The sequence below is a fragment of the Stenella coeruleoalba genome (assembly GCF_951394435.1).
Source record: "Stenella coeruleoalba genome assembly, chromosome: 2".
NCBI lineage: Eukaryota > Metazoa > Chordata > Mammalia > Artiodactyla > Delphinidae > Stenella > Stenella coeruleoalba.
Window position 1 is genome coordinate 22,742,262 of NC_137147.1, and position 24,508 is coordinate 22,766,769.

General features: G+C 38.7%; 1 protein-coding gene across 3 annotated transcripts in view; it reads right to left on the reverse strand.

Moving 5' to 3' along the window:
- Nucleotides 1-24,508, reverse strand: part of LOC307182405 (neurexin-3-beta) — a 1,521,800-nt gene that overhangs the window by 39,884 nt on the left and 1,457,408 nt on the right. For 2 of the 3 annotated variants that reach the window (XM_079913629.1, XM_079913627.1), the window contains one exon: nt 10,001-10,079. In XM_079913629.1, the coding sequence (XP_079769755.1) occupies nt 10,001-10,079 (79 nt within the window). Of the gene's footprint in view, nt 1-9,991; nt 10,080-24,508 lie in introns of all 3 variants that reach the window. The other variant, XM_079913628.1, reaches the window with a different exon arrangement.

Below are 24,508 nucleotides of genomic sequence, written 5' to 3' on the forward strand. Positions count from 1 at the left end.
CAAACTTTCTGAGTCCTGATTTTCTCAATTGTAAGATGGCCACAATAGTTTCTACATCATAATAAGTGAAAATGAGTTTTAAATAAAATACCATGTTTGAATGCACCCGGCACAGTGTAGCACCTTGGCCAGTGACATGCCAGAGGCAGCTCATGATAGCTGACTGCTACATTTTCAGGAATTTTCCAAGTTGGTTGTTAAACACAGCCATTATCAAAGATATATATATATACATACATATATATATATATATATATACACACACACACACATATATATATACACACACACACATATGAATACAATCTATTAAAAACAAAGGTAATAAAAGCTTAAAACTCAAGTCCATTGATATCCATGGTATCTGTATGGTGAAAAAAGTGTATAATCGTGTGCTCATGAGCATTACTTCCCAATTCGGAGTTTAATATTGTCATATCTGTGGCTTCAAATCAGCCACAGAGGGAATATTTTATACTATAGAAACTGTCACACACTACAGATTAAGGCTATGTGTGTCTATGTGTGTGCTCGTTCTTATCATTTATCAGCAAGCTACTATACCTGACTCATCAGGAATACCCCCTCCCTCCTCCAGCTTTCCCTCCCTCCTCCCTTATCTGCCCTCTCTCTCCTTCTCCTTCACTCTCTCCCTTCCTTCCTTCATTATAAAGTTCTTAGTCCATAGACCCCACAAATTTCCTCTTCCTGTGCTCTTCCCCTGTACCCTTAAGAAGAGCAAAGAGCTACACTGACATGACTGAAACATCTCATCATAAAACCATCTGCCTTGAAACGCTTTCTCTTCCCCAGGTTAAACATTTGCACTTTTTAATCTTAAGATCCTATTTCAAAAATCAATCTATCAATTCATTTCAGACCTATTTTATACTCTCTTGTTCAACCTTTATGGATAAGGAGGTTGAATTTGTTACAGAAATTCATTTTCATACTATAAGTATCAAACAAACCAAATCACTCCAAGTTATGCGGCCAATTTCCTGGGTAATCACAGTATAATCCAGCATCTGAATAATTAACTGGGCACTGTCTTCCACCTTTCTCTCAAGAAATTCAGACTCAATTCTCAGAACTAAAGTTATTGTGTATGTCTTATTCTTTGAAAAGAGAAAAAAAAAAAAGAATTTAGGTCTAAGTCAAAGTGTTGGCTCTCTAATGCTTCCATGAATTAAAAAATAAAATATGTATCATTTGACTCAGAAAGATCAAAAGATAATCTTACCTTGAAATATGCATGAGGTAGAACCAGTGAGTTAAAAAGCTTTTTTTTTTTTTTCCTTTCCCTTGCCAAACCCATTTATATTTTAGGTTAAAATACATAAACAAATAAATTTTATAATAAAACACATTCGTATTTCCACAAATTCCTCTCCAATTCAGGAACAGACACTGCTCTATACAGCAGAAACGATGACACTCCTCACTAATGTCTTCTGAAAAAATTTTCTGTTGATCTGTTCCTGAAGAAAACATCTAACTAGAAGATTGATAATCTATGGGAAAACTCCTTGGAAATTAGCTCTTACATGAAATCCCTTTAGCGGTAAGCCCATTTAATCAAGCCAAAGAAATCAACAAGGGTTTCTTATTGTTGCTGGGGAGCCTGTTTAGCTATTATCATTAGTAATTTTCCACAGTAAGTTTTGCCTCCTTAGCCAGGTAAGAAGTGCAACTTATGACCTCCAGATGCAAACCAGTTATCAGCCTTACAATTCGACTGAAAATTTGTTTTGCTTCTTTGTGAAGTTCCCTAAGGGTAAGGTTCAAAAGAGAAACGATAGGGGAGTGAGAAATAAAGGGAGAGGATTTCAAACCACAGATTACAAACAGAGAACAGAATCACAGAACGACACCAAGACAGTGGACTCCGAGACAAGATGGCAAGACAGATGTGCCAGCTGAAACCCATGCTTGACTGCTGTACCAAGGAAAGCAAGCACAAGGACAAAACCACACAGAGATGCTGCGAGGGCAGCTCTTGGGGCTGCCGTGATCCCGTGGAAATAATAATCAAGATGAGAGCCCATGAAATTATAACTACAAAAGAAAGTTATTCCCACAACTCATACACGGGACTGGCTGGGTTAGCCCGGATGTATCACTTGGATGAAACACGAGATGGTGTTATTATAGCCCATGCACTGGTGATGGAGGCCATGGTTAGTTGATTAGCTACAAAACTCTCACTGCATGCCACACAATGATCCTGAGCTCGTCCAGAAATAAAAGATACAACAAATAGTCTATATCTGCAATAAAATTCTTTTTATGCCATCTGAAATTTGTGGAGAGGGATGTGTTTCTCTGTTCTTTCTGCATGTTTTCCTTTTATTACTATTATTTTTTTTCTGGCTCATTCGTCCTTTTTTTTCAATGAAATGCATTGTCATAAAGGGGAGAGTAAAGACAAGTGGCCTGTGCAGATATAAGGAAAAATAAAAAGGGGAAAGGAGAAAATTTAAATAAAAAATATATAGGAGGAAGAAGAGGAAAACAAAGTACTTCATTCATTTGTACACAACTTTCTTGGATTTTGTTGGTGTTTGTTTTGTTTTGAGCATAAATACTGGAGGGATATGCTGAAGGGGGAGAAATTTGAGATTAGGATGGCAAGAAAAGATTTTGTTGCCTTGGTTGATTTGTATATCTATATATCTCTCAGTATTTAAAAAATAATGACTCAAAAAAGTATAGCAATGAGTTAAAAATAGCCATAATGACCAAAACACTAAATACGAATCAAAACAAAATAAACTGAACCACCAAAAATTCATGCGGCACAAGATGAGGTAAAACAACAGAAAACGTTTTTCAAATATATACAAAGTATATATCTATTTATATATATACACAGGAATGTGTGTATATGGATAGATATATCTGTATAATTTTTTCTCTCTACCCCTCCCAAGGATAACTGAGTTATGGAATCATCATTATAATTATGATAAAGAAAAAAACAAAACCTAAAGAAAAGTTAACATGCTTTTCCACCAAGTTAAAACAGTATCATGCATGTCTATGTTGGCTGATGTAAGAATGATGGTATGAATTTCTGTGTAAACACATGGCTGATGGCAGGGGCTGTTGTTAATCTCTGTTTACATTATTCTAATATCATTTATACTGTGTCTATATATATATGGAACAATAGGCTCTATATATTTAGTATACACACATACATAAATATATATATGTACACACAGTATATATATTGGGGCTTATGGGAGAAAAAATACAGAACAAAAAGAATAAAAGAAAACACATAAAAGCCTCTCTTTTAAAACCCAATCCCTCTTTATTTATTAATTTTTCTCAGGTGCGGGGACTTGCTTAATGATTTCATTAAGCTCACTCCTTAACAATTACTTGCACTGGCATTTGAAATCAGGAAGTTCTCATAGCGTTTGAAATCAGGAAGTCTGGCTGGAAATTCTCCCTTCAACACGCCCATCCTTATTAACCTATGACCTAAGAAGCCCTGGCCCTAGGCCATACTGTATATGTGCAGTACTAATTTTTCAACCATAACGAATCAGAAATTCTGTGCCCCCAAACTAAGATATAGAAGAATGCTCCCTGGGGTTAATTGATTCTGCCACTGGGCGGCATCGTCTGTGGTTTCTCATGCCTGTCCTCGGATGGGGTATGCTAATTGCTGAATTAGAGACCTCTCCTTCCAGTTGAGTTCTGATAATATTCTAGGCATTTCCATTCATTGTCTACATTGTTTCTTCCCTTCTTATCCCTCCTTTCCTTTTATTCCCCTTATTTTTGTATCTGTCTTCCCTAATGGACTATGAACTCCTAGAAGGAGTCTCATCTTGTTTTTAATTTCCTAGAACCTACTCCAGTGTTTATAGATAGTAGTCACTAAGAACTGTTGCATAAATAAGTGATTTATTAAACTTTCAACTGGAAGTGTATATAGTTACACACTGATCTTATTGATTCCCTCTCCTTCGCAACATCACCAAAAAATCTTGGGTAATGGAGATGAATAGAATTTTTTTCATTTTTACCACTTTTGTTATTAGAGTCGTTGTTCTGGTTATAAAATCTATGATAATGATCAACCCACATTTTATGCACACCATGCCTGCACTATCAATGGCCTAATAGCCAATTAGCTGATTTTCCTATACTTATATTTCTATCCTTATTCTAATTTTTCAAAGCATTTTATCATTAGGGATTTAAAGGCCACATATGTGCTCCAGTCACTTAAAAATTAGCTTGGGCTGGGGTGGAGGTGGGTTATAAAAAAGTGAAGTAACTTATCACTGAGTGGGTTAATGAATGAAGAGAGAAACTATACCATTAAATTAGGAACATTATAAACCATGAATGTACTCTATTAATTTATAAATCAATGAAGGAAATTCAACACTTGGTAGGATTTAGCCTAGACCTAAATATGTGAATAACTGTTTGCTTTGTGTACACTGAACGTGTATTAGAGCTCAAATGTAAAAATTACTCATGTCCACAGCCAATAATGATTAATTAAATTAATGAAATTTACATCTACTTACATCCTTCTTTCCGAAGCTAAAACATTTCTCAGATTACTTCTATTATACCTTTATTCAAAGTGTTTTTAGGTGGACCCTAACATTCAAGGTGAATTCTGGACACTGTGACTCAGACATTCCTATGGCATTTCATTTAGGCATTTACTATTAAACTATACACTGAACAGTTACTTGACTGATGATTATTTAAACATGATTCTATTTACCAATCGTGAGTTTCCATATGGAAAAATCTTTCTAAAATTAAATAAAAATCTATTTATTTGTAATGAAAATATACAAGTTGCTAACTTCAAGTTTGCTGGAGACACAAATGACAAAATGCATTTCTATAAACTCTTAAGATTACCAACATCATATTTAAGGTCGATAATCAGCACACTTATTATTTTTCATCTATGGATTCTGAAAAATAAAGCTCTCTTTCTTCTTATCCTTTATTAGAAAATTATTATTGTCTTAACACTTCAGCTGCGTCCTCCGCAATGTTCCAGCAAATAAAAACTCTAAGGATTTGCTGGGCTTTTAACAATTCAGTGCCAGATTTTCATATTATAAATACTTGACTGAGGCATCTCAAACTGATAAAGACTAAGAACCCAGTTCTACCTGGAGAACATAAACAGGGATAAGCTCTTGGTGTTTTGCCAAATTGAAGTTTCACCGTAACGGGTCGGGTATTATGTTAGTGTGAGGAACAAAGTAGCAATAACACCAAATGCAAATGTGAGGACTGTAGATTTGAGAAGTAAAAATACATCTGAGAACCGCTCTGGGAATAGTAATTATTTTGCAATCTCAGATTACTGCCATCAGTTTAAACATCTCCCTCAGTCCAACCATTATAAATTGTTTAGCACAGTCCTATTGATAGATGGATGTGTTTCATCTTTACTTCCTTTTACTGTCTGCCCTCTGGTGCAAGTGCTGTCCCTTGAGATTTGATCAAGGACACTTAACAAAAGTGGAGGCAAAAAACCCCGGCTAATTGACACCCAGAAAAATGTATCCCTAGATAATGGCTGGATGAATCAATATAGTTGTTAATTACTGCCATGCCCATTTCTCAGGTGCAAAAGGCATTTTTTTTCACTTTTCTCCTCTGCTCTGTGAACCCTGCCCCCACGATTTTTAGAATCTTAAGACCATAGACAACATAAAATTCAGACAATTGATAATTTTTAAATATACAGAAGCGAATCTGACAATACATTAGTTTTGATGTTTTTTTTTTCCCGAAAGATGGAGACCCTGGGCATAGGAGTTGGGGGGAGGGAGAGAGAAGGAATGAAAAGTGAATTTAAACGCTTTATCTGTATTTCAGAATCCATTCCCACATTTTAGATCATGAAGGTAAACTTACTAAAGACCTTAATTTTTATTTGGCTCCCACAATCTCATGAGAGAATCTCATTTCCTAGTGGTTATTTGAATCCTCTCCAGCTTGTCTATTTGTTGTTGTTGATTACAAAGAGGTAAGAAGGACAATGAAATATGCATTTACTGCACAATTTAACATCAATAGAAGTGTAGTTGGGAAGAAAAGGGTTTATATGCCAAGACATAAGTCTAAAATACCAAATAGACACCTCCTTCTTTGGTAGGGGACACAATCAATGTTTACAAATTAGGGAAGTTAAAATCCTGACCCTCAACTTTATGTACGTGAACAGTTATTCAAATATTCTTCTGAATATATTTATTTGATACAGATGGATTCATTATGACTTTATAGTTCACAATTTCAATTCTGAGTTCTCAAAGCAAATGTCCAGAAAATGCAACTCACTACAAAACGATCTAGTTCCCAGCAAAAGAAGGGACAGGGTAAGGTAGAGAATTATTTTTGCTAAAGAAACATGGATTTTGTTAGGGTGATACTTACTTGTATGAAATCATATATTTTAAAATAATTCACCAGGTTTTATTTAGCTGTTTAAAGGGAGATGAACTGAGAGGTATGAAAAATCTCCAATTTTAATTTAAGATTATGAGGTATTTTAAGAGTCATACAAATTCAGTCAACAAATACTAATTGAGCTTTCACTCTGTGCCTTGCTCTCATGATTTAGGCTTTTTAAAAAAATCTCATTTACATATGTTCCAGCAAAAATATACAGAGAAAACTTGAAATCCATTGGATGTAAAAAGTTTCTGAACTATCATCAACCACACTCTAAAAAAATTTAGGTTGTCCTTAAAGAACTAAGCTACACGACTAAGCTACACCAAACCAGGGTGATCCCTAAATGCCAAAGTGGGTTGTGAGCATAAAAGTCATTTGCTTACATCTGACTCAAAACCAGCAGCTTTGAAACCCAAAGAAATATCATTTCATTTAAAATTTGATGCCCACATGAACACAAAAGTTGTTGAATATAACATATACTAAAGTTATGAAAAGTTTATACAAATTTATGAAAAGCAAGAGCTTCTGGTGGACCTAAATTAATCAGGAAAGAACCTGTAGAAGTTAAATACCTTACTACTGAGACAGCCTAGAAAATCATAAATTTGGTAACAGTAAGAGAAGATAAGGTAATTGCAAGTAAGACAGAACAAGATTAGCCGAATTTAGTGTATTTCCAGCAAACGTCAGGCCCGGAAAAGAGTAAAATTTTAGAAACTGAGGTAGTGAATTAGAATGTTTAAACTTAGAATTTTAATCTCAATATTCACATAGAATCTCAGGATTAACAGTTTATGTCAAAGTTGTGTAAATGTCACCATTGTCCACTGCTGCATGGGCAACGGAAGACCTCTCTTTAGGCAGTGTGAAACTTAACCCCAGAAACAACTGAGTTGATGGTTCTGATTTTTAATCTGTAATATTTCTGGAAAATCTTAAGGCTATAGAGATATTTCTCATACAAGGCAAAAAAGGACTTGACAGCTCTAAGCATGTAATCTTCATCAGTACTAATCAGGTTCCCTGGGCAAAACCTCTGCATCAATAGGTATATCTATCTCCTTCCTACATTAAATATGCCTCCGACATATTTCCCTGTGCATCTGAATCACTTATCAGGAATACTTTATGGAGTAAATTTAGAAAGAAGAAATGCTCATTCTTCAAATGTGATGAGTTAAATAATCCCAGGCAGAGGGGATCAATATCAGCCTCTTGGAGCTACGTGTTGGCTCCTTCGGAGTGGGCATCCTGTCACTTGCTTTATTTATATATTCCCTCCCATGCTCCCTTGCAGAACACAACAGATTGTTTTAAAAACTGTTGTTATTCCCCCACCCGCCCCATGTAATTATATCACTCAAGAGGTGCTGGCATTGAATTTCTGTCCTCTGCTTTTGAATCAGATGAAGCACCTGTGCAGTCACTGAAAAGCAAATGGACTCGGTCTGGGGCTTTTCAAGTTTGGGCCTGTTTATGTTCAATACCAAATGGTAACATACCCACAACCTGGGGAGCCATAGACCTTGTGAATCAGAGATCTAGAAAAGCCCTCTGTCTTCTTATGGAGGTTGCTATGGAGATGACGGTGTGTAGGAGGGGGAGGTAGTAGGGGAAGACAGTGGTGATAATTGAGAATGATCAAGCCTAGATTTTTATAAGACTTAATATCCAGAGATTTGATAAACATTGTTACATATATACAGATATCACTGCTATGAAAGCAAGAAAACCAGAGAAAGGATACACAGAGAATCCAAATTGAAATCTAGGTATCTTAAATTATTGATCACAAAATCAGTGAATTTAACCTGCATCTTGGAGATCATGCCCTATTCATATCTGAATCCTTAATATGTAGCACATACCTAACATACACAACTGATCCTCAAAAAATATTTGTTGAACTGAATTCTGTTGGAGAGGTAAGTTAGATAGTAAAGTTCCATATTCTATTTTCCAACAGCTCATTTGTGCAAACTATTAGAAAAGGAAGGATTCAAATCTAGGGATACACTGTATCCTGCCTGAGGGCTCAGAAATATTTATTAAATGAATGAATAAATCAATTATTTAATTAACAAAAATTTGTTGCCCACGTTTTGGTATAGATTAGACATATCTTCCCTTTAGAGTTCAAACCTCACTTAGAACACTGAGATTATGACCCAATAATCTGAAAAAAAATCTGACCAGCCAGGTCAAAGTTACTTTCCTCCCACACAGCTGAGCGTCCAAAGGAACAGATCACACTCCAGAATGGAAAGGCCCTGCAAATTATTGACATGTCCCTATGTAATGCTAAGAACAGGAACCCACAGAACTTCCTGGATCCAAAGCCATTTGCAAGATACCAAGCAGTCAGGCTTCCACAAAATCGGAAAATTGTAAATAATTTTAGGGTAACAAATGGAAGATTTTCACTTTTGTTATACTCATTTTTTTAATGAATCTTAAATTTCTCTAGAATTAACAAAGGAAATGTTTAACGGCTCTCCTTTATTTTTAAAGAAAAGGAAAAAAAATTAAAGCAACCCAAAGAATCAACTAGAAAATTCTATTTATTTCTCTTAGCCTTTACAGAAATAAGATCCTAACCCAACTCCAGCTTTTAACTCTATTAAACATACACAGAAATTCGATGATATCTGTTCTCTATTTTATATATATATATACATATATATAAATATTTAACTTATAGCAAGTCTCAAAACAGACGACTTGGGAAAGTTGATAGGAAATAATCAGGGACTGCAGTTGCCTGCTGGACATTATATCATATATAGCTCACTATAAAGAAAGACCATAAAACATCAAAATGTATCTGGGTGCAAATGGGGAACACACTGAAGCTTCTAATTGCCAAAGTACTCTCAACTTCAGCACAGTAGATACATTTCGAAGCATCTCAGCCGTTGACATGGCATGGTTCTGTCCTAATTTTGTGTTTACTATGTTATATTGCTGCACAAATTCTCTAAACACACAATGAACAAAATTAGTATAAATATAATACCATGCTAACTGCTGTTGAAATCCCATGGAAAAAAATTATTTTTGGTTGTTTGATTTTGGTTTTTGTTTCGTTTGCCACTTAGAACAGTTCATGAGGTTTACATGATCTTTATGGCCCCACTTTGGCTTTATGTTTTTTTGACGTCAATCCAATATAGAAGTCTTCGTGTCCCACCCCCTGTCAATTTCGTAGCTGCCACTGGCTGCTATACACTTGCTGCTTTGGCGGTTAATCTGGGTGTCTGATTGCTCCAAGTTATGTCTTATGGACTCTTCTTTAGCTAGTCAAGGAAGTGACTTTAAATTTCCCTGGGATCTTATGGCTCCTTCCATGGGATTTGATGCTTTCGATTGATATTTATATATGTATTTATATACATATATAGATACAGGAAATACACACATTAACACACTATAATATATATATATATATAAAACACATGTATATTCACATATACGTATGTATTGTTTTTTGCAAATGAAAAAATAAAGCAAGCAAAACAAGACTGACCTAACCTACCTGTACTCGGCTCACATTCAACGAAGTCTTCGTCATCGCTTGAACATTCAGCAGATGAAACAAGGTCATCTGACGTTGGCTGCACATGTCAAAGAAAACATAATGAGGTAGGGGGAAGAGAGAGGAGAGAGAGAGAGATAAGGAAACCAATGAGCAAAAGCATCAAAGACTTATCACTGTGTCCTGCCTCCATCAACATTGCTGTCTCTCTCCTCTAAAGAGAGTATGCTGTAGGGTAGAGAATGTTAACTGCTGTGTAGCTTTGAATGGCTCTGGGTCCAGACAACCTGTGTGGGTCTATGTAAAGCTGAGTGTCCCAAGGTGGCCTGAGGAGGCTGAAGGCTATCCTATCCCTGTAGATCACATTGTGCAGCCTGACTCTATCCTGACTTTAATTTCAATTTTGAGAATCAGAAGGGCAGGAGAAGGGCTATTGCAAATGGTGGCAATACAAGGGAGCAAGCCAGCACAGAAGAACTACACTGCAGCTTGGAGAGGGTTTCAATACATATGGTGTGCAGTCTCAAGTGTATGATTTGGTGGTCGTGAATCTATAGGCTGGCATAATTAATGAACACTGTGGAATGCAGTCTGTTCGGGAATAGCATAATGGCTTCTCTCACTATTAGAGATTCTTCACATAATTGCTGCAGTTAGTTGAATTAGTAACGTTGACCAGCAGACAGACACTACAAGACAGCCTCTGGACACAGGTAAGGCTGTTTCTGAAGACAGCAGAAAAAATTTTGATTGCAGCAAAAGTAATTCAATTTGAGACAATTTTTTTTTTCTATTGAATCCTGCAGAAATTCCCCAATGCCAGGGAATCTGCTGCTGCAAGAAATATAGCGGACTGTGGGTGTGGGCAGTAAGAAGGCCCCTTGCTACACAGTAGACGAGAAAAGTACTTTCTGTACCTGGTACATTCTACACGCACAATAAATACTCTTTCAATCATTCCCTCAATTATTAAGCTACAGATCTTGTCTAAAAACCAAACTTTTGTCCTACTCTGTGCATAAGAGTACTCAATATATAGCAGTTGTTCAACAAATGCTCATTGATTTCTCCTTCCTGATGTTAATAATATTAACTGACTTGCCGGTCTTAATATTCCCAAAGCATTGAAGCCTGAATCCATATTCAAGAGAAAAAGCAATTACAAGTCAGATGCTGTGCTAGACATGTATATATGCTTATTAGTTGTAGTTATTACTAATTAATTAGACACAATTCTCACAATGATCCTTTGGGACAGGGATAATTATTACACTTTTAAAGGGAACTGAAGTTCAGAGAGGTTAAGCAAGTTGCTAAAGGACCCACAGCTAGTAAAAAACATAGTGAAGATTTGAATAGATACATCTTAGTCAAAGTGTGCATCTGTAGCTCCCATAGGCTTCTTTATACCCTTCCTTACACGATGTTATGGACTGAACTGTGCCCCCTCCCAAATTCATATGTTGAAGTTCTAACCCCCTAGTACCTCAGAATGTGACTGGTATGTGGAGATGGGGTCTTTGAAGAGGTAATGAAGTTAAAATGAGGTCATTTGGGTACGTAAATCCAACATGACTGTTGTCCTTACAAAAAGATGAGATTATCACTCACACACACACACACACACACACACACACACACACACACACAGGGAAGGCCATGTGAAGGCACAGGGAGAAGACAGCCATCTACAAGCCAGGGGGAGAGGCCTTGGAAGAAACCAACACCCCTGACATCTTGACCTCGGAATTTTAGCTTCTAGAACTGTGAGAAAATAAATTTCTGTTGTTTAAGCCACCCTGTCTATGGTACTTTGTTATGGCAGCCCTAGCAAATGAGTACACATGACAACCCATATGCTTAGTGTTTCCAGACAACATCCTTCTTGAAACAGACATAGTAGGCACAGAATTGCTGGACACAGCAAAGAACAGTAGAAAAACCACATTAGGTAATGGATTTTGCTTAATTAACAGTGGCAGAGAGGTGCCTTAAACCACGTAATTGATCTTTATTCAATACCTGTCAGGGAGATACTTCTACCTCTGCTTCTCCTTAAAGTCAATAGAAAAAGATTTTTCAAACATACTATTTTTATTGTCAACTAGACACTACTGAAATGTGCATTTCATTTCCACAACTGATGCTGGCAGCTGTATCCTGGAGCACCATTATTCGTGTTAGAGAGATCATGAGCTCACTCTCTTGGAGTTTCCTGCTATGATGGGGCCCAATACGGGTCCACTTCCGCTCATTAAGGGAAGGGAGGTGATGAGAGAATAAATATTAACTGTGTAAATGCAGAAGCAATTAGAAGAGGCAAACACCGTTTTGGGAAGGGCCACGATTATTGTTTGATTGTTCTAAAGCATGCATTTTCTATGGGGATGATATCCACCCATGCCCCTCCCCCAGCCAGCAATAATTGTTTTGGGCAAAAGGGGGAGGATCTTAGATATGAAAATGGCTTATAATCAGCCGAGAGCCACAGTACTAGAATGAATATACAGTATATCTGGTACTAAAATTTTATGGAGAAGGACAATTAGGAAAAGGTCTAAAAGTCTTCTTAGAGGCTGGTAATGAAAAAGAGGTTGAGAATACATTTCTAAAATGTAATCAATCGAAAATTAAGTGTCAGTGACTTGATTATAAGGATCTTACAGAATGTCCCATATAGGACTTAACTAGCTTTGATCCCTAGAAAACTGGTGAGTTAATGAAAATCTAGTGAGCTTGTCTCAAGAACTGAAGGCCAGGCAATGAAGTTTAAAAAGGTCACTGAGCAAATGTATAAAAACAATGTATAACTCCAACAGAAACCAAAATAGGCATTAACATATTAGTGGAATCTTTAACTTAATACCAAAAAGTATCTTAATTTTTAAGAGAATTAAGATTTTACTTAATCCTTAGAATTATCTTAATTTTTATTGGCCAAAGAAACAAGGTAAGGTTTTTGTTTGTTTGTTTTTGTTTTCGTTTTTTTGTCTTTTTTAAGATAAGTACTAGGCTCTGTGGTGGAAAGGATATTTCCTATTTTCCCCTCAGCTTCCCCCGCCTCCTCCAATACCTCACAGGTTCTCGCTTCTGTGGTTTGAGTGACACTGTCCCCAGCCCCACTCCCCTCCCCCATAACCACCTCCACTTCTGTCCCCAAAATGAGCCCCTAATCCCCCTGGCAGGCCCCAAACATATGCTCACCCATGTTCTCACTCCTGTGCCTCACTTCCCAGAGATTTTTTTTTAATATGAGTATGGATGAGAACAAGTTTCCTCCCAGGCAACGGAAACACATTTTGCCAGTAGCTCCTATAAATGGTGACTAGACTCAAAGAAGATGAGATGACAGACAGTCTAGAGAGTGTGATTAAGATTGGGCTCTAGACAGCGCAGCTATGAATCCCAGCTCCTAAACGTACAGTCTGTGACCTGGGGAAGCCAGTTACTTCCCCTCTCCGGGCCTCAATTATTTTCATCTGTAAATTGGGATAAACAGAGTGATTTGTTATCGACTGAGCATGTGATTTAAGTGTACTGTTAAAAGTGAAGCTCTGTTCTTGGCATATGGTACATGCTCATTAAATATGAGCTAAAACTAGCTAACTAATTCAATCAATCAATCAATCAATAACAGGAACGTCAAGCCTGGGAGCCACTCCTAATTTAAATAGATGGGCTATCTGCCTATGCACTCTACCTTTAATGATTTATCCCCCATTAGAACTGCTCTTCATTGCTGATAATTCCTTACCTCCATTTAATGGTACAAACACCATTTCTGGTTGGATCTGCCATGAAGAGAGATAAAGAAAAATATACTCATGAAGATGCCAAGAGAGCTTAAAATGCCATTGGAAGATCTGTTTCCAGTGGCTGTGGATCCAAACATTGTGTGTGGTCTTCTGTGAATTCAGCCCCTTCCTTTCTGTCCCTCAGACTTCACCATCACCATTTACAGATTCAGCCAATGAAACTCCCAAAGCAATTACAAACATCTCAATCCTCTCCTGGCCCAACATGGTAAACAACGTTTATCTGGAGAACCTGGCATCTAACACAGCCACGCCTGCCACAAAACACTGTGTAGCTTCAGAAATGCTTTCTCTGCCAGGAGCAGGAAGCTTTGATTTGCAAAGGGCTCAGGATTCAGATCACTATTTTTAGGGATTTTTAAAAAATGATTTCTGTCCTTGCCACCTAAACACAACAACAAAAATTACAAACCAAGGTTTTTGGATATACACTTAGGATCATATCCTAAAGTAATGATTATTTGATCCAAAATTACTCTCAGAAAACCCGAGGCTTTCTTTTAGTAGCTTTTTAATTTTTCTTGTCTGTGCCCTTCCCCAATTACAAGCAAATGCAGGGTCTGACTCTGACCCTTGGAAGAAAAGGCACACTTCCCTGATTATTGGTTCCCATGACTAGTGGAGTATGCTTCACTACCGCAGTATCTCACAGACTTGGGGTACAATTATCATGAGAAGAATGGATCTATGGACTTTTTTCCTTAAATAAAATGCAGGAGCCCTAGGCTGTGTGTGTGGGCGCGTCTGTGTGTGTGTGTTTGTGAGTGTGTGTATGTATCTTCTTACAATCACAACCATTTTTCATTATTGCTCATAATTCCTTAGAAAGAAGAGCACTTAGTACTTTTGAGAGGAAAAAGGTATCTGAACTCTAGAATTATGCCTACTAATTTACCACTCATTAAACACTTGCTATATCTAGCCTTTGTGCTAAGCAGCGATCGCACATTAACTCTTTCAGAACTCATAATAACCAAGGGTACAGGCATTTGTAGTGACATCTGCTGTTTTAACCGTTCACCACCCACGCTCCTTCGGGTAGCAGTATTGCCTTAGGAAATTTCTCTATTCATATAGTTATGTGAGGAATGTTCATCAAGTTGCCTCCCATGTCATGTTAACTTTTTTCCCCTCACAATGATTGTCTAAAGGTCTCACAATTCCTAATGGCTAAGCTTAAAGTGTTTACATACTGTGGTTCCCATATGTCAAATACCAACATTATCTACAAGTCATTCAATGAAGAATAGAAGACCCATAACCACTCCCCAACAAAACAGTTCCTTAGTGGCTAAGTGACTAAGTCAACCATCAGTGATATGGAACTATATCATCAAGGTGCTTTGTTCATTCATTCATGCATAATAAATATTTATTGAATGCCTGTGTCCAGCCTTGTAACAGTCAGGAGGGATAAAGTGATAGATAAAAGCAGTTCTTTTGTGCTGGGAATTCACAGTCTCTGAAGAGGCTGTCTGGTCCACAGACAAACTTGACACAGTAAACTGAATGCTATGACAAGAGTAAGCATAAGGTGATAAGGGAGCGTATAGCAAGGGAGCAGAGAGAGCTCCCAGGCAGAGGGGCATGTGGAAAATGAGCCCTCAGGGACAGGCAGTAGTGAAGCAGGGGAACGCTGAGAGCTTCGAGAAGGAAAAGGGCATCCTAGGTGAAATCGACAGTCTTTGTAAAGGCTCAGAGATATGAAAAAGCACAGCTTATTTGTATACCCACAAGTAGTATGGGATGACTGGAGTGAAGAGATATACTAGAATGACAGTATGACAGCTCCTTGAGTTATCGTGTTGTTCTTGCAAACCTGGATAATGAGCATGAATTTAATATCCTGCCCTATCAGACTCCTCTCCTCCTTCCCCTCCCCACATCTCACCAGTGTCATCCATCACATTTCCTTAGGGAGCTAAGAATACACGTGGTTTCAGAACACAGCGCATGGGTCTGACTGCGCCATTCCCTCCACAGTGCAGATGAAAGACCTTTCCTTGCCTTCTCAAGGGGAGGAAAATATTCTTCTGTCCCTATATATTAGCCAAGTCCTATATTAAAAATAATAATTCATACTACCCCATTTTAAAATATGTATCTCATATTTTTAATCCACATGTTGAAATTACTTGGTTCTGTATTAGGACTCATAAAACTAAAGATAGGTATTATAATAACTTTCAATAAAATATCTCTCTGGCAGGAATCCTCTTTATTCCTTTCCTAAAAGATTTTTTATTGAATTTATATTCTTTTTTTACCCCTACCAGTGTTTATTGAAATTAGAATGAACTGGGACAGAAGAAAGCTCAAAACTCTGTCCACCCAAGTAAATTTATAGATATATTTTCCTTCTAATTCCCTCAGTTTTACAAACCTGGCTTCTCATTTTCCTCCCATGAGTTATTGTTTCTATAATCACCTGCTTCTAATTATTTACTCTGAAGGGCTCTACCTCATCTCAGTACAGGGATGGTTCTACACCATTCTTCATCGTTATCCGTTATTCAGCATTGAGAAAAATATCTGCTTCCGTGGTCAGAACCGCTTAAGAGAGTTTCACTATGTCCCCTTCTTACTGCCCAGATGCCGATTTGTGACTTCAAACTTCCAACCTTTAGCCCTTTATCTTATACTGAGAATAGGCTAATCATTTGGGGGGATGATCTTTCTTTTTCCACCCAGCTCCTTGGAAGCACGGTTATTTGACCGAGATTAAGCAGCAGATAAAATAAGTCCTGCCACAGAACAGCTTTATGAAATTATAAATAACACACTCAAGAATGATGATCGCCTTTCTTCCAGTGAAAAAGGAAAGGAGAAAGGCCCATAAGTACTCTGAAGTCCCACAGAAAACAGCCATACATCTCTGCAGCTGCTTCATGCTAAAAAGAATTAAATTCCTTCAAATGCTTGGTGTTTTAGTTTTTTGTCTCTAAACTTCCATTCTGAGATAGAGCTGGAGTTAAGTATCTCATATGAGGGATGGTCTCATTCAGCTTCATTATGAGTATTTATTCTCTATTTAAAAAAAAACAGATGTCTGAGATACTTTTAATTAAAGTACATAGACTCTAGATCAATAAATAATCTTTAATGAGATTTGAAAAGTTTGACATCTCAATTTAAATTTATTTGTTAAGACTTTATCAAACTGTTGCCATTGCATAGTCCAATCTTTGATCCATGCTAATAGATACCTCCTCCCCACCCCCCACACACAAACTACTGGATGATTTTTAGACTGAACAAAAGGTAGGAAAACCTGGAGCTTCAGCAAGCTTGTTAGAAGGGATCATCTCATCCCTCCCTTCTTCCCCAGCAACCCCACCACTACACCCAGTTCAAGCCCAATCCAGAAACAACCTTAAAGCACGGTAAGATTGTATGAGTATGATTATCTATACCCTCATTTTATTCTGAACATCCTCTTTATAGTCATCTTCAAAAGAACCAACCAACACCATTATGAGAAAATGAAATAAACGATTTGAACTTGTCATACTCAAGTGTAAAAGACAGAGGCATATCATGAGACGGGTTCTGAACAATGGAAACAAAGGGACAAAGTTCCAGCCTGCTTAAGATGCTTTCTGAGTTCCCCTTTCGCCCACTTCGATGCGCCTAAGTATCTTTACTGGAACAACACTGTGAATTTTTCCAAAGTCTTCTGGAGTTCATGACATTGTGGTTTTTCAAGACATTACTCTCCTCTCTACTCTCTACCTGGAGACAACCACTTGCCAAATAAGACGTGACAACCCACATATTTCACTTGGCTCATTTTTCCTTGGAATGAGGTTTTAAGAGAATTGCCCTGGGCTACAGACACTGCATTCGGCATGACCAAAATTAGTTAATTGGGACAGAGCTTTATCAGAAAACTGAACATAAAAAATAAGAGCAGGCCTTCCTGGTGGCGCAGTGGTTGAGAGTCCGCCGGCCGATGCAGGGGACGTGGGTTCGTGCCCCGGTCCGGGAAGATCCCACATGCCGCAGAGCGGCTGGGCCCGTGAGCCATGGCCGCTGAGCCTGCGCGTCCGGAGCTTGTGCTCCGCAACGGGAGAGGCCACAGCAGTGAGAGGCCCGCGTATTGCAAAAAAAAAAAAAAAAAAAAAAAAGAAAAAAATTAAGAGCAAACAAAAAACAAATTCCCATTTTTTTGGATATATGATTTTATGGATGCATGTATTTACTTATTCAATCAGTCTTCCCTCAACAAATGTTTACTAACAGCCTATCGTGTGTCAGTCACTCTGCTGAGGGCTAGATACAGCCAGTCCTCGTCCTGGAGTTTACATGCTACTAGGATTTGGGCCAGGCCGAACTAGAAAGCACTGAGTGATGCTAAACCATCAGCTACAAAAACTTGAAATTAATGTGAGGTTCGTAAGTGGTACCCACTGTAAAAAACTGATTACCCTCTATCATTGAAGACTGTAGATTGTATAGGAATCCAAGCGAATAGTATCACCAGCTTCTCTTTAAACTCTGCCCACTGTCAATAGCCTCCACATTGTTCCTTTTTTCCTACTCCACATATACTGGAGCAGGATAAAGAGTGATATGATTTATAATAACTTTTGCTAATGAATTAACCTTTAAGGAAATCCCTTTGTCGACTCAAGATTTAATTAACAGTAGAAAAACCAAGCTAAGCTTAGCCAAATTTTGTGCCAAGGATTGGAGTCCTTTATTTCTATCTTTGAAGCCCTGTAGGATTATACAAATAAATGTGGTACAGCATCTTTTTTTTTTCTTTTCTTTCCAGTTTTAAGAGTTTTCTTCCATCTGCTCAAAAAAGGAAGGGTGGATCAAGAGAAGGGGGGAGGGAGGAAGGAGAAGAGAGTGGGTAGAAGGGGGATTAATCTGTCTGTTGTTCAAGGCAGCCTGACATAGGGAAGAGGAGTATTGAACCACAGAAGATTAACCAAACTTCAATGTACCTTCCCAAAAGCAGGAGGAATGTAATGCTAGTGGTGTGCCACTGATAAGCAAATCCCTCTAAATCCTTTCAATTTATTTCTTGGCCTGGAGAAATTACATATTATTTAGAAGGCAGGAAAAAAATAAATAAATAAATTAAAAAACCCCCAAAAACGCCCACCCAACCACACACCATCTCCAGGAATCTAGGTCAGGAGCCTACTGGTTATATACACACAAAGGTCTGGCTTTAACGGCTGCTTTTCTTATTGGTGCAGCCCCCTCCGGGACCGCTAATCTGAAAGGCCTGGCTGTGTTCCCCCTGTAAACGCTTCTGGTTTTCACCGCAAACCTTGTTTTGAGTACTGAGGATCTAACCATGACAAGGGAATGCCAGTTTAGCTCGAGCTCCAACGACCTAACCTACTTTTCTTGCTTGCTCACCTCCTCGCCCCCTTGTCTTCCTTTTCTTTTCTTTTTCTTTCTTTCTTTCTTTTTTTTTTTGAGTTGGGAGTTGCTTTCTAAGTGAGCCCTTTATTCCAATGATAATACTGAAATCAAGCCTCTGTTTTTAGAGGGCGAGTGACCAAGGCCAAATATTAATGTGATCCACAAATAGTGATGTGGGTATCAGTCAGTGGATGCTGAAATTCTGAACAGTCTGCATCCTGGAGCGCATCAGTGTGTTTTGTTGATATGATTCATTTCTCCATGTTCTTTCTTGCTCTATAGTTCAGAAAGAAAGAATGGGTTTTGGGGGGGAAAAAAAAAACTAGGAAAAATAGAGTCATATTCCTTTGTGAAATGATCTCTTGGTCCTCTTTTTTGAGTTTAACCTTATCACTGGACACAGGAGAAACAGCCCTTCCTGGCAGGTTGAGAGCACAGCTTAGAAGACTTAATAAGCTCCAACATTAGAGGAGAAGAAGGAGTTGCAGGATAAAGCCAGTCCTGGATTTTGGTCAGCAATTCTGAAAAAAGATGAACGTAGCCGTTCAGTCCAGAGCAAATAACAGTGGCTCTCAGTCTTTGGTCTCATGATGAACTGAGGCTTGCTAGCTGAGCAAGGAGAAAGGAGTGGGGCAACAGCCAAATGCTGGGAATCAAACAGAACCTCGTCTTTATTTTGTCGAAGGTAGGCCACTTACACCGAAGAGTGTGCAATGCACGTGAATATCCGTCAGGTCCGTCGGTGCAGAAAAGAGTTGAGAATGGTTACCTTGCAGAACTAAGCATGATGGAATTTCATGCTTAGTAAACAAGAAACTAAGAAAGAAATTCAAGCTCAAGACGACATAGACTGAACACGAGAGGGAAGAGCGTATCAGCAGAACCCAGAACTTAGTATGTGGCACAGAAAACTTAACCCAGAAAAATCAAATGCAATGGACTGAATGTAAAATACAAGTAAAAAGAGACAAGGTCGCCTATTCCTTATTACTCTGAAAAGAGTATTTCCCACTCAGCCATGTAATGTAATATTGGAAAAGTCAGATATGGGTGTCAGAGCAACAGCAATTGTTAAAGCAAGGTTTGTGCATTTGCCTTGGTTTACAGTTGATCTGCAGTGAGTAAGCCTGAGTCAAACCTGTGAAAGAAAGATGAGGGCCAACTGAAGAGCCTGATATCAAACCCCAAGAGAGGGAAAACGCAAAGGAGTTTGGCTTTGCAATGAAAATTTATCCCTGGTTGCTCATGTCTTGAAAACAATACCAACCTCCCACAGAGAAAGACAGGAGGACAGATTCAAACACAGCTTTTTGATTTGTATTATAAGTCTCAAGGTAGAGAAAGTCTTTAGGTGCCGTTGCATGAGAAATTCAGGAAGCCAGATGGACCCAGCTGCCCTCCAGAAGTCACGTCCTCATTCCTAGGCTGCAACCAGCCTTAAAGGGATAACCCCATACTCTATATAAACTCAAAACGATTTACAAAACCAAACACAAGATGACCTCTATGCGGGAAGCGAAAAGACTACTCATCTCTCATTTCCGATGGACAGCAAAGCTAACAACTTTGTCGGGTTTTAGTTTATAAGCAACAGCATCCATTTACTGGTAAAGTGGGTGCTGGAAATATAGCAGGTGTCATCCCAGGCCTGAGACCTATGTCATCACACGGCGTTCTGTGCTCACAAGGACCCTGTGCTTGGTTTAACGCTCTGCTCCCACCATCTTGAAATTCCGAATCACTTTATTCTTGAATTTGTGTTTTGTAAGTAAAGGAAATGAGACAAGGGGGTACGTGCATAAGCAAAGGAGATGCATGCAATGTGTGTGCCCACCCCTGTTCCTGGCCACCCCATCTACATATGGAGTTTCTGATGCCCCACGAGCCCAAGATTCTGTGGACCCATCATGTACGGGGGTAAAATGAATCAAACATGTTTATTTGAATTCATCCCCTAATATTTCTTCCTTCTTTCTTATTTTACACTGGTTCCTGTGGATTTCGAAGCTGCGCCTGAGAGGGAAAATGCAAAGGAGTTTGCAAAATGTTTTTGAACAGTCCAGAGGGGTCCGATGTGGTTTTCAGAAACTCAGATTATGACAAATAGTTTATGCTCCTACAACTGGGTCCCTTGTGCCTTCACTCCTGGCCTCCTGACTGTGGGGTATAACTAGACTGATTTTCTCCAGAGTCCTTTTCGAGAAAGAGCTCTTTCCTAGATGGCTCTTCCATTGCCCCTGCCTCCAGCCCCCCTCTCCTCCAGAGCTGCCTAGACCAGTGTTTAATAACATTCTGGGGAAGATTCCATAATAAGGTCCTGGGCCTTGGTTATTCCCACGTTTTCATCTTCCCAATTCTGAGAAGAGTTTCAACACAACCCCTTTAAAAAAAGAATCATGACAGCGTAATTTTCTGAAAAATTTTACCATGTCTTTAAACATACACAGAGGTAGTGGTGGATAGCAAAACCAGAGCTGAGAACGGGTCAGACAGAACCACGGAGCTTTGCCAGCACTGACTGTGAGACACGCTCCCCTCTGAGATCCTGGAGAGTCGGCTGATCTTGGGAGAAGTGGGCTGCCCTTCCAAACTGGCCCTCTAGGAAGAGAAAGTGGATAAGTACCCACTCTGCTGAGTCAGTGACATCTTTAAAAACTGTGTCAGAAGAATATTTTTAATTTACACTCTGCCTCTTTGAAAGAAATCGATATGGCATTTGATGGGACTTTGTTTTAATTGGAGCATCTTTATTTAGCTTTTCTGCAGGTTTTTTGTTTCCCCATGTCTTCTAGGGAGCAAAGGAAAAAAGTGTTTTGTTTGTATTTGTATTGATTCCATCACTTTGAGCAAAAAATAAACAACTAAATACAGCCGAGTAGTTTAATGACAATCTTTTAGGGATCAAGACCTCTAAGCAACACAGCGTCTCATTCTAGGTGATTGGAAATAAACAGAAATCAATAAAACAGGATTACTGGGCAATAAATAAGAGAAGCCACATTCATAATTTAAGAAGCTTCTTTTCATGCATTCATTACTGAAGACTGCACTTGAGCCCTATTCTATTTTTACAACAGTGAAGATTTCCTCCCAGCATGGAGTCTTTTTCTTTTCTTTTTCCTTCCCTCCCTCCCTCCTTTTCTTTCTTTCCCTCCCTCCCTCTCTTTCCCTTCCTTTCTCCCTTCTCTTTCCTTCCTTCCTTCCTCCCCTCCTTCCTTTTGAGATACTGAAAAAGAGTTTCTCTAACATTTATCCAGAAGCCCTTTCCTAAGGCTGCTCAGAGGAACCAAAACACAAAAGGAGGGAGGTGTTAGCACACCAGGCAAGGATTGATTCCTCAAACACTTCCCATTCCAGACCCTTATATGTCCAGCAAAGTGCCTGGTGAGGAGAAGTCCATGGCGCAACATGGGAGCAGGGCCTGAGGGACGTGTTTCCTGCCTTCAGAGTGTTTACAGTGCAGCATGAAAGGCAAATATTGGAGACATTATTAATACCCCTCCTAATCTTCCTCCCTGCTAGGGCTGGCAATGTGTCCAGGCTAACCAAGCCTTCTTTGCAAGTAGAGGTGGCCATGTGGCATTTATCCAGACAAAATGATGATTAAGGAAGTCTTCTAAGGGTTCTAGAAATGCTTATTCTATTCCTAATAAAAGAGGATGACTTGTTTGGTTCAACTGCTTTCCCTTCTTCCTTGGATTTGGATGGGATATTTGGAGCTGCAGCAGCCATCTTGTGCCCATAAGGTGGCAAGTGTGAGAGAAAGGCTGAAAGACTTGAGAGGCTGACTTAGATATTGTCCAATGTACGATATGAGTCCAAACAAGCAGTTTTCTCCTTTCCAGACTCCAGAATTCTTCTTAACTGAGTAGATGTATCTCCTCTTTAGTCACTGCGGGTCATATGTTCTGTTATTAGAGGTTGAACACAATCATAACGGAGAGCGCAATCCATACAGAGCAGCCAGAGACAGAGATGATGCAAAGCACTGTGCGAGGGGTCTCTGCCTTTGGTGCACATCACTCACACTTTAATAATATCCAGAGTGGGACTTGGGAAGCTCCACAGTAATTCCAGTGCTCTTCAATATGCCAATTCTGTGACCCGATGAGATTCCGAAAGGAATTCGAAAGAGGAGAGATCATTTTGGAGTTGGGTAAGCAAGGAGAAATGTTTTTACCTTAGTAAGGGAGAATATTTTCCATTGAATATCTTGTATCTGCAGTCAACGTACCCCGGACTGAATTGATCATCTTCTCTCACTGCTGCCTTTTAACCCTTAGGGTCATCTTTGAGTCCTCCCTACTTAGCATCACACCTCCTGGCACCAAGTCCAGTGAAGCCCATCTCTAATAAAATGTCGCTCTGTTTTCATTTCTACGGTCCTGGCCGCTTACCTGGATGGATCCTGAGATTCTCTAATCAGCCTCCCTTGCTTCTGTCTCTTCAATAAACCCTAGAACATGTCACTAGAATAAAAACAAAGCTTTCAATGTGCCACTCTCCTGGTCCAGATTTATCCCACTGCTTATCAGATGAAGTCTAGACTTAATTTTTATTTTATTTTTTTTAATTCAAGATCCTCCACCTCTGGTCTCCAATGTAACTTTGCAGCACTATATTTCACTACCATGTGCACCACGAACACCTCCACATTCTGACTATTAAATAAACGTTTGCCATGTCTTGAACAGGCCTGATAAGTTCCTGACAATGTTCTGGCTTATATAACTCCTTACCCAGCTCTATTTGCATTTCATTCCACTTAAACTTGGTAAAATTCTATATATCCTTCTTTAGGGCCCAACTCAGATTCATTTTTCATGCTGCTTTTTCCTGATCCTATGGCTGAAAAATGAAATATTCTAACATGCTAAGTCAGTCCTTTCTTCAAATCTCATGGAACATGTGTTTTATATTCTGACTTATAATACATATCTGGCTTATATCTTTCCCTTCCACTTAATTGCTACCGGAGGGAGGGAAGGAGTGTCCCCTATAGCCAGCTATAATATCAAGGAAAGTGTTGTGTTTGGGGTCAGAAAGCATGGGCTCTGCCCCTGGGGTGGAAGCCCAGGGCTATCACAAGAGCTCTGCCTTCCAGTTTCCTCTTCTATAAATCTGAGACGACATCTACCTCATGCCATTATTATGTGGGTTGAAATGGATATCAGTGACTCAGACATGGTACTGTTTTGTGATAATTGTTAGTTGTTGTTGTTAATATTATGTTGTTGTTAATATTATGACATTGTTGTTGTTAATATTATGGTGTTAATATTATGACATTATTTATTGTTAACAAATAAAT